General features: G+C 36.8%; 1 protein-coding gene across 1 annotated transcript in view; it reads right to left on the reverse strand.

The window, feature by feature from the left end:
• Positions 1-13,600, reverse strand: part of TRDN (triadin) — a 238,734-nt gene that overhangs the window by 201,636 nt on the left and 23,498 nt on the right. Inside the window, exon 2 of the mRNA XM_068938174.1 lies at positions 6,514-6,723. Within this exon, the coding sequence (XP_068794275.1) occupies positions 6,514-6,723 (210 nt within the window). The remainder of the gene's footprint in view (positions 1-6,513; positions 6,724-13,600) is intronic.

Consider the following 13,600-nt stretch of genomic DNA (forward strand, 5'->3'; position numbering starts at 1 on the left):
ACAATGTTGTGAATGGGTGGCTATAGTGGATGGCAACAGGAGGAACCCAAGAAAGGCCAATAAAAAAAAGGAAGAAACACCATTAGCAATAATGAACTTTATCAGCTGTCACTTGACTAAAGGAAGCAGTTATGGAATGAAGTAAGGGGTTATTTTATCTCTGTGGGGCTGCTGTTATGAAGCAGAAATTGGAGTTCATTAAAAAGAAAAACAATTCGCTATAAGTGTGAGATAATACAGTCTGAATCAGAGAAATGTAAAAATAGAATAAAATGAGACACAGGTATTTTCACAAAAGTTACAAATGTATTCTATTGCTGAAAAGAACATGTTACATATAACTGATTCTAGTCAAACTATTTGAATTTCTTCACTAGCAAATAACCAAAGAATTACTTTACTGCAATTGTTACTGAAATTAATTACTGTTTGTTTGTTTGTTTAAAATTAGAAATTTCACAGATACCATTGTGAACCAGAAATTTAGTCTTTGCTTTGTATTCCATGAAGCACATTTAAGCACGCAAGACTCATTTCTCTTAAATCCTTCCCTATTTATTGAGTCAGTTTCTGAAATTGACATTTTCAACTTCATGACCTCATGGAGTTAAATTTGCCACAACTTATCATCTTGGGTTGAATGCAGTACTTGTAGCACTTGCAGCACTTCATGGTCTATCATTGTTTCCAGTATAAACTCATTTTCTAGAGGTTTATAACGCAGCTGTAAGATTTGCTGTAGGGTGAAACATGGGAAATAAGATGTCACCTGGGCAGCCCTTCTTTAACCTCTGATTTGGTTTAAATCCCTTTGATTGCTTTTACCATTATGGAAGATGGTGAGAAAAAAATTGTTTTATGGGTTTTAGGTAGGTTTGTGGAAGTCCCATATAACTCAACACATTGTTTAATTAAGAACTTGGAAATGCGTGTGCTGTTCACCCATGCTACAGACCAATGCCTGTGAGTACAGTAAAAATTGTATTTCAGAAGACTATAGCATCAAGTTTTGAAAAATTCCAAGGTGAGCACAGCAAAAGCCAACATCTTTTTCCCCCTCATTCTATTCCTATTCATGAAATTTTCTACTGTATTCTATGGGAGGTTCGTTTAGGACGTTGCATGGAAAAGCTTTTACCAATTATTCCAGTTTGGTGAGGCTATAAAACCCTTCTCTTACACCAAGAAGCAAAGTAATTTGTTCCTTTTAGTTTGTTGGTGGTTTAAATTGAACCAAAAATACATTCTTTTTCCTGAATAGGTGCAAATGTATTACAAATTTTGATATATTGGCATAAAATTGGATATACTGGCATAAAATACAAAGGCAAATATAACTACATTTTTTTTTGCGGTACTAGAAGTTTCCAGCGAACATGAGCCCAAAAGAATGACTTCAGCATTCGGCCTCAGAGTAAAAAACGTTTGAGGAGAAAAAACAAATGTGTATCTTATGACAGGAAAAAAAAAAACAATAGAATGGTGACTTCCTCCTATTTTAACGATGAAAGACACATTCCGGTTTCACACATTACAGCTTTATCATGCAGGGGAATGGGGAAATAAAGGTCCATGTGCCCGTTATATGACACAATTTTTTTTAGAGTTCTTTTCATTATTTTCTTGCATGTTTTTTCCCTCCAAAATACACTTCTTAATGCAAAAACTGGGTTCTTAATAGTTATTGTTTTTCTCTGCTGGAAAATATGAATGGGTATATCATTCTGGCTATCCAGGGTTACCCAAAAGCTTTCTGCAGCTAAAAGACAGTAACAGATGTGACCATAAGTTAAGGTAGGAAAATGGTGACTTCAGACTGTGTTAGAGTCAGCAGCTGACATGGAGAAGCTCACAGCAATTCGGCCAGACGCTTTGCCTTTAACAACAACAAGAAGCACAAAAACAGAGTATTTGACTGGAATCCCTGCAGTTTCTTGTGAAACCAGCAGCTCCATGCCTCCATTCACTGCTTTCCATTCCTGCCAGCAACAGGCATTTCCTCCATGGAGATCTGCCTTTGCTGCAGATCTCTAAAAGTTTCTCTCCATGCATTTGTGCTTGAGCAGAGTGAATTAGCCACAACAAAAAGGCTATTCTTTTTTCTGTTATGAAAACAGTCACGAGAAGATGACAAGCTCACTATGTCATATGTATGTGTGCACTCTCACTTACTTAGACTATTTTTTGACTGCTTTGGTTTTCATAGATTTGGTGAGGTTTCAATAGGTTTGATTTAGTCTGGCTTTTAAATGACTAGCTAAATTACCATCAATTCACTCTGAATATTGAACACTCTGGAGCTGAAATTGGGGTGGTGTTAATTAGCTGTAATTGGTCACAGAGGTGGCTGAGAATTCTGAACACTTTATTAGCCTATTAGCAAATGTGGATTTCTGGGCAATCAATCTTTAGGACTAAAATATTCTTAAATTATTTAGTTACTCATACCAATTAAAATATATAATCCAGTTATGTGTACAAGAAATGTGTGAAATACATTCATGAATTATTAAGCCAATTAACAAGGTGTATTTTCTAACAGGAGGGATGGGACTAATAACAAACTGTTGCAAAGCACTCAAACCAAAATGAATCTCTTTTCCATTTCTGAAAATGCTTAGAATGTGTAAGGGAGCTTCCCATGCAGTATAGCTCTTATTGCATATTCATGCACAAGACATATTACATGAAATTCATAGTGCCGTATCCCTGGCTTTTGTAATGCATGTCATCTTCATACCACTTTAGAAATATTTCAGTCAGGTTTATAGTTGTACAATATAGCATAATAGGAATAAAAGCTCTCATTTCTTTTCCTCAAAGGAATGAACATGTCATACTAATGTGAAACATGGAAAAATTTAATTTCTTTCTTCTGGATAGATAGAATAGGAGAGAAGCTTTCAGCCCTGACCTAATTCTTGGCTCACGCTTCCCTCAAATTCCACAGCCAAAGTTGACTACTAAATCCCATTTGAGCTCTCATCTCTGAACAAACTTGCTTTCACGTAGCACCAAAGAAGCACATAGTTTCTCACATGTGCCCCACAAAGCAGGGTCCACCTGAAATATTTTATGTCACAACCACCATCTCCCAAATGCTACTGAATTTGCAAGAATCATTTTTTCATTATGTAAAATTACACAAACCATATCTTAAATGTTTCTGTGAGTGGAGCCTGGATTCATTTCATCTAAATTCAGCCGTTTAGCTGAGCGTTAGTTCCCCTCTGTTCTAGAGGCTCCTTTTCAGGTAGGACAGAGAAAGGGCCCTCCAAAAAAGTAGTTTACTATAACTATTTTAGAATGAAATCAAACACCTCATTTTCACACAGTTATATCTGGGACAAATCTCATCTGGTATAAGCTATCAAACTTCCCAATTTGCAGCTATCAAACTTCCCAATTTGCTATTTTACTTCTAAAAGGACATGAAATGGTGGAAGTTAGGAGAGAAATCTATGCCTTGGCCTTCTGTATTCATAGACCCAATATGGAGTTTATACTGGTTAAAAAAAAAAAAAAAAAAACTTAGCAGCTAAAAAAAATATACTGATATTATATGCATTCATTGAGATTATTTTACTTTAAGATATTGAAAGCAAAATTAAGAATAGTTGTTCCAATAAGGGAAAAAAAGCTCAAGTTAAATTTAAAACACATTCTACTCTACCAAGGTCAATTCTACTGTGTTTCTACTGAGCTCCATGAATAGCAGTGTGCAATCGCAAGGTGCATTGAGGTAAACTCTCATAAATTAAAGGTTACAGCTTTTTTCTGTGCCAAACACTAGCAGCTCCACAGCAGTCAGGAGAACCGAACCTGTGTATATTCCTCAATAACGCAGTTCACAGCTTGTGGATGGCTCACCAGTATTTTCAGCCTAAGTCAGTTCCACGACAGCAAAGACCCCAGTACCTGTTCAGCATGAGCAGCCCTGCTGTGGAGACAGTAATTTCTGGCACAGAGGCAGAGGGGGAAGTCTGATGACAAGGCTCAGTAGGTAAGGACCAAGCCTCGGTAGGGAGGCACATGGCACTTCATTCAGCACTACCAGAGCTCTTCCCAGCTATATGCAAACCTGGCAGGAACCAGCTTTGTAAGGGGTGGCAGTACGCTTTTAAATCATCCCACTAGGAGTCACTGCAAAACACCTGCATTAAAATCAGCAGGATTAACTGTATTAACTAAGGAGCGAAATCTTAACTACAGACGTCCACAGATTCACTCCCCATATGTGAGAATCTCCTTCCTCATTATCTTTGTGTCTCTACTGAGATCTCTGGATAGCTGATTTCTAAATAGCTAATTCAATTCTAAGAGAGATTTTCATGAAATCGTGCAGTCACATAACTGTTGATCAGCAGGCATGTCTGAAGTTCATCTAGCGCAATTGCTTGGTGAGGGACTATTGCTAACATCACTGTGGTATTAACAAGGCCAGCACGGTGGTCCTATGTGAAATCTTCAGCTATTTCCATAGCATTTGTTTAAATCAGTGAGTTTCACCTGGAAAAATCAGACTGAAAAGGAGCTCAGAATTGGAAACACAGGGGCCGTGATAAGACCTATGTAGCAATTCTTACATTTATGTAAATATAGAAAGTAGCCTAATAAATCCAGGGCTAAAGGAGTGCAATAGGTCTTTCTTTTAACATTTCACCACTGAGGTATGATTTAAATGCTGGCTTAATTAATCACTTAGGAGCAGAAATATCTTTGAGAAGAAAAAGATATGAACTCTTGAACCCAAAATGTTAAAGCATCATCTTTCATAGGTTTCCATAAAGTATGAAGTTACATTTCAGATTAAATTTTATATTATTTTATTTCCATAGCCTGGTCTGAAAATATCAGTTTCCATTAATGTCTTTGAGATTTAAGCTAATTTAACCAGTGCGACATGAACATCAGATTTTCATCTGCTTAGAATGATTCCTTCAGTCTCCAATACAGATATGGATTCTCACTGCTTAGTATTACCTTGAGTGGTATAGTGAGCATACATGAGCTGACAGGTAACCCAGGAACTGCTTAGTTTAAGAAAAAAATTTTGTCTGAATGTCCTGGTTCCTGACTGCTCATTGAAAAACTATTAAGAATTTGATTGATGGATTGATTGAGAGTTCATTAAAAAAAGATAAAAGCAGAGTATGATGGTTTCTCTCTTGGCTTACATCTACTTTGTATTATTAAGCAGGCAGTCTCCAAATTGAAATGTGATCCCTGCTTTGAGAGAATCACTCAAAAGGAACTATTCTGTTTTCTTGGGACTCAGGTAACTTCCCTCTGAAAACAAAAACAGATGAGAAGCTAAAAAATTTAAAAAAGGTTTCTCTACAAATCGAACTCCTATATCGCTCGTTGATCCAGGACTGGTAGGTTCATTTCAAGCTCTGTCTATGCCTCAAAAGCTTTTTCAGTAAATCTTGGAGTCAATAGTGATATATAACAGGACAAAAATCTATAGATTTATCAGTAAACTTATAAAGTCCAGGAAATTAACTGTGAAACATTAACTCAGTTTGTTTTGCATTAAAAGGCTGAAGTCTGAATTTCAATTCCTAGTTAATTATGGTGACAGGTGTAATAACTTTAGAGCTGGAGTTCTTATTTGAGAAAGAAAAGGGCCCAAATCATTTGCTTTCTGTTTCACTTACATGTTTTACACCAGCCTGTTTACCTCACAAAAGTTTTGCTTCCGAGGTTGCTTGCTGAACGCTATGCTCCTTTAAAAACCACAGGCAGTTTATTTTGTTTTCTGTTGTATATCATTGCTAAATATAAGGCTTAAAAACCAAATAAGAATGAGGCCATTTTTATGCATCACATCTGTTTTCCCATTCCTCAGCCACACAGCCCTTGCACCACACACACATGCCTTGATCTGCGTCTTTGCCCTCAGCAATCAATAGACACTCTGAAGCTTGATCTTGTTTAGTGTGCCCAGTCTTAAATGGGCTGAATTATTGCGTTACTCAAGACATGGGTTTGACAGTTAATATTAAGGATCTAGTCTTCTATGCTTATGTTTTTTGAAAATGATTTTAGGGTTAGCATCTTTATAAATGATCTTTTGCATATTTTTTTGTAACGGAAGTGTGTAAGCAGGTATCAGAAGCACAAGACAGCTATGAAAGATTTTATAACATAGTTAAGAAAATATGTGTGAAATTCTAATTCATTTCATTAGTTTTGAAATAATTTAATATAGAAACTGCAAAACTGAAATCAGGCCATGCATGCTCATATATATCTTATATTATTGGAAACATAAACATTTTCTAGGATGAAGACGGGCTGTGAAACAGAGATCTAAATTATAAAGATGTGTGAATGTAAATTAATATGTTCTGTCATTTCTCACAATATCTCCTCTGTTGGTAAACTCACTAGAGACACTGAGCAGGCGCCAAGATGGTAAAGTACATGCATTTTTACATAATATGCACTCTTTAATAAATGTTTAAATTTCAATATGCAAGATGTGAAACAGAATATGCTGAGTTTTACCTGCAAAGGCTTTGTAATCCACCAAGTCAAACATTACAATAGCCACTGCTGACCAAGTAACAATCAGAGCAACAACAAGAAGCCATGCTGCTGGTGAGCTGAACGTTGTCACAAGGTCCTCTGTAACCGATTTCTTGCCAGCTTTCATGGATGTCGTAGGAACAGATCCGTTCTTACCATCTATTATTGTCGTGGTTGTAGACATACGTCCTAGATGAATATTCAAAGCAGAGAAAATAGAATATTGGAGCCTAAAAATCATGAATATGAATGTTTTTTTGAAATCCTTGTGTACTCAGAATGCTCAACATATAGATGAAAATATGGTAATATTAAAGACAAGCTCTTGTGCTTTCCAGAAGAAGGAGGTTTTTCTGAACTGAGGACACAATTAATAAAGTTAATTTGGGAGCAAACATGGTGAAATAGCTGTGACTGGCCTTTTTGATCATTACATGACATTTTTTTAGCCTGCCATGAATAGGTACAGATCTAGAAGAGTGATTGATGCAACCATAAAATACTATTACTCTCTAAAGGGCTGCCTTGTTATGGGCTTATGGCCAGATTCTCAGGTGATATGATTAAATGCACTTCCATTGGCTTTAATGGAGCTAACGCATTTGCATCACTTGAGGTTTGGCTAGAATTCTGCCATCAAGGACACATTGATGGCAATGAGAATGTTTATACCTAATTTCATCTAATAGAAACACAAATGATATGTATATCCAATATCATTACAATTCATGAATAAGCTTGTAGCTGATTTTTAAATACCTTTGTTTATAGCATTTTTCTCTTAATGAAATAATTTCCTAACAAACAAAAATTACAGTGTCAACACAGACTTAACACTATAAAATATAGATTTGATACTAGAAAGGTGGTAGAAAGATGGGCATGCATGTTAACTGAGTAAGCAGTTACCACACCTTAACTGTTTATCAGATAGTTAGCACTAGTAACTTAATCTACTTCCGCTTAGAGTATTAAGAACAGTTCTACATAAATTCTACATAAAACAAAAAAGGTGTGGTAATTGAAACCTGAAAACATTTGAAAAGTTTTCCTATTATTCTTCCCCATAAAAGAAAGCGATAATCTAAACAATCCTGGTGGGTGTTTATTTGCCAGAAGATACAAAAACAGTGACAGTATTCGTAACTCCACAACAACAGCAGAAGAGCATAGTACCTCTGCCAGCTTAGTTTATGATATTTAATTCTAACCTACTGTTAAAAAATTCATCAAAGATATGTTACATATGTTCCTGGGCTGGTTGAGTCCATTTGACTCAGTAACGAATGCCAGTGAGTTCAAAGACCCTTGACCGCATAAAGATTTGAACTTTCAAGGGATCAGGTAATACTCGGTTTACTCAAACTATTGCTTCTCACCCTGAGTTCGCCTGTGTCCTGTCACAGCTGCTGCAATCTATAAAGCTGATAATTTCTTTACAATGATGGAGGTTATGAAAGTGGCAGAGCTGCACTATACAAAGATAAATAGGTTTAGTTTTATTTTTCACACAAAAAATGACAAATATGCTAGTTTAGAAACTAGCACTACAGCCACGGCACAAGACTGCTGAAGACCTCACATTGTATATATAGCCTCTATTTGAGAATCATTACCCTGATATTCTTAAAGAAATGAATGCATATATAGAAAGAAGGAGATCCACGGTACTACCTATAGATATAAACATTTATACCTAGAAAAAGAAGATGGAATAACAAGTCTTCCAGTCCTCATGCTAAAGATGCTTGATTTTGTTCCTTATTCTGTAGAAAGTGAGAACAATGCTCTCAAATGACACAGAAATGTCCTTTATGTATCTCATATGTATCTGTAGTGCTGGGAAGGATAGTGCTGGTGTCAGAGGTTCCCTGATTCCTAATCACACCATACCAATCAAACCATAATATTTTCAAATTCAGACCCTTGATTATTTCACATTTTTCATTTATAATGTTATGCATTGCATTCATGTATATTTCCCTTATTTTCACCTTTTCAGCTTGCTTCTGCACAACCATCCTGACAGTGATCAGTGTCTTATTTCAAGCCCTGGAAAGCTGCTTTTCTGAAGAGCAAAATAAGCAGAACAAGATTGGCATACTATGCATTTTTTGTTACTTGTTTGAAATTTAGTCTTATCTGTAGAAGGTTTATTCTGGTTGTGAATAGTGTGTATCTACTAAGATGCTATTTATATACTTTCTTTCTTTAAAAAACATCACTGCTTCTATTTCTCCAAACATAAATTTTGGATCAAACATTTCACTGCAGGAGGGAAAATCTGCCAAGTGACAACTAGCAATAAAGATCAACTTCATGAAGTCAAATTCCAAATCAACAGCTCTTTGTTATCCTACTGCCACACATACAAAAGGGAAGTAATTTGTGCATGTAACAGGTTATAAACGACACATTATGCACTTTTTTCCTTGGGGATATCAGTCAGGTTTTATGATGTATAAGAGAGAACAGAAAGGTACTGTCTCATCTTGAAAATTTGTTTAGTATCATAACATCTCTCCAATGACACACGAACGGCAGATTTTTGCACAGTTATAACAAAAGCAATTAAAACTGTCTATGTGTACATATATATATATATATATATACACATATCGATAAATATCATTCATAGGATCATTCTGCTAGGAAAGTTGCTATGTAAAAGAAGTTCCTTCTTGTTTAGTATACTTAACTTTTCAAACTCAGAGTTGTATGCCCTTATTATGATGAAGAAAATAGTTTCCTACAATTTATCAATCTAAGCAACACTGCAGAGACAACACAACCGAACTATGACAGAAGGTTATCTATTGCATGCTCTTGGCTATTGATACAGCCGCATGAATTTTCTCCCCAAAATCCCAAGATGCTATACAATAAAATCACCACAGTTACATGCATTGAACTGAAACTGAACAGCTGTGGACCAAAGTTTATCTGCAATTCAAGCTAAGAAACATGCTGCTGGAGGTTCCCAGTGCAGACACTTGCCAAAGAATTCAGATGCCAAGGAGTAAGTCCCTAGCGTTGTTATAGGTACCTTATGGTACCAGAGATATCTTCACAGGATTGTTGGGCATCATCTACAGAACAGTAACTTCTAAACTACCTGAAGGAGCTCGGATAGGATACATTAAACATGGAAAATAGAAATTAGATTTTTGTGTATTCTTTGATGCACTTCTATCCATGGCTACTAATATGCAAAACTAGCTGGAGGAATTTAAAGAATCCTGAAAGAAGGCATTGTTTGATGCCACATAGTCCCACCAGGGGTGGGTTGCATGCTAATACCATCATAGTTTCTTTATTCCAAAAAAAAGAGGCAATGACACCGGAATGATTGCCCCTCCAACAACCACTCCATTATTGCTGTAGCCATGGTGCAAGCCATGCAAGCTTTACTTTGTCTGGTCCCTGCTTTGCAGTGTTGTGTGCTTTGCTATCCATCTCCTACCAGTGCTAATCTCCTCCCTAAAACTGAGATAATGCTATTTACACAGCTAGCACAGTAGAGAAAGAAGGGAGCTACATATGGCCCATGTACATCAATCCAGCAAGCAGCAATTCTCTCTTTTCTCAGCAAAGTGTCAAAGTTGAGCGGAGCCCCTGCCCGTGTGGTCAGTGACTTCTGGCATCCAGCAAGGCAATGAATGAGAAAGGCTGGAGGCTTTGCTGCTTTGAAATTGCCTGATGGAGCATATCAAGTTTTAATTTTACAAGTTTTATTTTTACATTCACCAACAGGTTAAAATTAGATTCCTGAATTTCTGCAGCCGTCCTTCCCATCCATAAAACAGACATTTCCTGTCACAAGACAGATTTTGCTGTATTGTCTTGTGGCCAACCAAAATCCAAGTCAGTTTACTGTAGTATATTTAGATGAACAGGCAACATCCATTAGAGGGATGGAAGGTGCAGCTGAAGGCTCTAACAATTTCAGCTGTCCGATTTTAACCCGCTATCAACTGTCTGTTAGGGCCTCGTAGCACTTTGGATTGTGATTGCTATCGATTTTCAATGAGATTGGGAAGTAAAAAGTTTTAGCCTTATATATACATTCCTATAAAAAGATTACTTCAGAGATACATACCTCTGATTCCACATCACAATTTCTCATGCACACAGTCCTACCCCATCAGGTCACAAATCACCTTTACATCCACAGACTGATTTGCTAAATTCCAAAGAGTTGAAACTGTGTGAGATTCTTACAGTTCCTCTGGCTTCAGAGTTTTAACTGAAGACATAATATGAGGACCCATAAGGTCTCATAAATGTAAATGAACCTTGCTGATTGGTGACAACACTGAGGAAAACACAGTGCAACTTTCAGAGTCCGGGGTGAGCTTACAGTGCTGGCAGCTTAGATAAAATATCCTTTGTATTTGTAAGCTGAGCTTTCCTTAAGGTATAATAAGCATAGGAATCCACGGTTAAGGATGGGCACTTGATTTTGCAGTTCAGTGGCTATACCTCTCACTTCCTCAGAAAAAAAAAATACAAAAAAATAAACCAAACCATGCAGACTCGTTCAAATGTAAAATATTAATTTTTTGTATTTATATTATTTCATAGTTATTTCATATATTACATCCTTCATCCCATCTGCCACCAGCCCCTCCCACCCCAAATAGTGAGGAAAAATATTTAATGTGAAATACCTTTTTGAGGCTGGGTGTATTAAAAGCAGAGGGCTAGTCATGCTGCTGGGAAAAAAAAAAAAAGGTTATTCTTTTTAAATAATAATATTGTTGCTAGGGCAATTCAGTTGGGATGTGAGAAACCTCAGTGCAGTCTGCTTTAAATGAGAGAGCAGGTAGATTTTGACTTGTCTGTTCCACTTCCCAGATGAACACTCCAGTAAACAGAGTATTCTGGATTCAGGTCATTAATGGCTCCTGTTCGACCTATTCCACTTCACTTGGAATATTTAAATACTAATTAAGGGAGCAGAAAAGAGAAAGCATGACTGTAAAAATCGACATTGTATGTGAAGCTTGGGCTTGAGCCTTGGGCTTTAACCTGGTGACCTTATCAATTCACCACTGTCGTGATCAGGCAGGCAAGAGTCTCAGCCTATGGTAAGGAGTTTACCGCAGGGAAAGAGGACGAGGGATTAGAACCCTTCAGTGAAGGACTGGGCAATGGATATAGGATAATCTGCTGCGTTTCTCAGCCATGACATATCACCTCTACTGAGTCCACGGACCTCTGCCGCTCTCAAAATAATCACTCTTTTCACCCTCCAGGGAAAAGGCTTTCCATCAAAAAAAATACTGACTATGCCTATGCCTATGTCCAGCTGACACTCATGCCTGAATATGGAGTTCTCTTTTCCTTTCTCTGCTCTGGTTTCTGTACCCTTGGCTTATATAAATGTAGATGAAAAGGCAGAATTTCTATTGCAGTTAATAATTGCAATGAAAGAATGGTAGCAATATGAAGTGGTCTGATGACTTTTATCGAAAAGGCTTTTGCCTCAGCATAAGTATACAGTCAGTTCCATAGGCATAGGGAGTTGTAAACTTGTCCCTAGCATTATGCCTTTTGTATCCTTTATACATTGATGTGGGAACAAAATGCTGAGCAGAGCAGAGCGAACAGAGACCTGAGAACCCAACCTACACACCTGCACAGAGAGCCTCCACCACCTTATCTGGGCTGAAAGCTACAGAGCCAGGAGTAGTGGCCACAAGACGCATAAACTGGATGATGAATGGCAGACTGCAGAGCATCTCAAACAAGAGCAAGAAGAGTCCAGCTGGGCAAAATCTTTTGCTGTCCTCCAAATGTCCTCCAGAATACGGAGGATCTGAAATCCTGATATCCTCCTTCACAAGATAAAGATTGCAGTTAGATCCAATAATATGCCTCATTTTTCCTATTGGCCACACATGGTAATGCAAAGGCTCTTGCCTAATACTGACAGAGAGAGGGAAACAGGGAAAGACATCTTATACAGGCAAACTCAGATGCTCTTTCAAAGGTCTCCTCTCACCGTTGTCTGAATTAGGTTCTGTAAATAGGGCAGAGATGTACAGCTCAGTGCTCATTATGAAATGAGCAGTGGGCACGCAGGGTAGGTGTGCTGGGCATGGTTCGAAGGAGTGCATGCAAGCCAATGAGCCAAAATTTGCCAATTATAAGAGAGACTAATTTATTTAGAGCTGTAAGATAAGTCTTCTCTCTGGATGGCTGACGTTCCTTCTCTTCTGTATCACATTATATTCCACTATGTGTGAATGAACAAGCACAACTGGAATAAATAAAAGGAAGTAACATATAAAGGAGTTTCATAACTGATGCCAGAATTTACAGACTTCTAGAATCATCATAGGTTACTGAAGTGTTGTTCTACTCACAATTTATGTAATAAAAGTGCAAAGAGTAAAACCTCTCAACATATATCATATGCATATTGGCAAACTTCTCAAAGTTAAAAGGTAGTCTTTGTGCAGACTAAAGGCTTATAAAACTGTGACTGGGAATGTCTGTGAGGGAACATTTGCAGATTTATTGGTGACTGATTGTTATAAAAATGTAATATTCTTTATGAAATGTGGAAAATAGGCTTTGAAATTATGCAGCAACCAATTCTACGTGACAAAAGAAATAGAATAGAGATTATAGAATATGGAGAGGATGGTGCATGAAAATTGACTGAACAATTGAATTCAGAAAAGGCAGTTATAATTACATATGGTGCTGTGTATTCTTTTAATTTCCTTTTCTGTTATTATATCTGTATTGGTATTATTTTTGATCAATAGAGAGTGTGTGACAATTTAAAGAAGTAAATTGTATTAATCTTCTGATTCATACTCCAAGAAATTATATACACCAATCTTTTGATCACATTGATTTCAATGGGAAGTCTGTAGAATAAAAGTTACATCCTATTAAGCCATTTCATTATCTAGTTCAAAGAAAATGAATATTTCATATAATAACAGTAAATAATAATAATAAAAAATAATACTCTGAGGTAAAAGTTAGACGTTATTAATGCTGTACTCTAAGGTATGATGTACATTTGGGGGATTATGGTAATGCCTGT

This window comes from Struthio camelus, chromosome 3, assembly GCF_040807025.1.
Source record: "Struthio camelus isolate bStrCam1 chromosome 3, bStrCam1.hap1, whole genome shotgun sequence".
NCBI classification, from domain to species: Eukaryota; Metazoa; Chordata; class Aves; order Struthioniformes; family Struthionidae; genus Struthio; species Struthio camelus.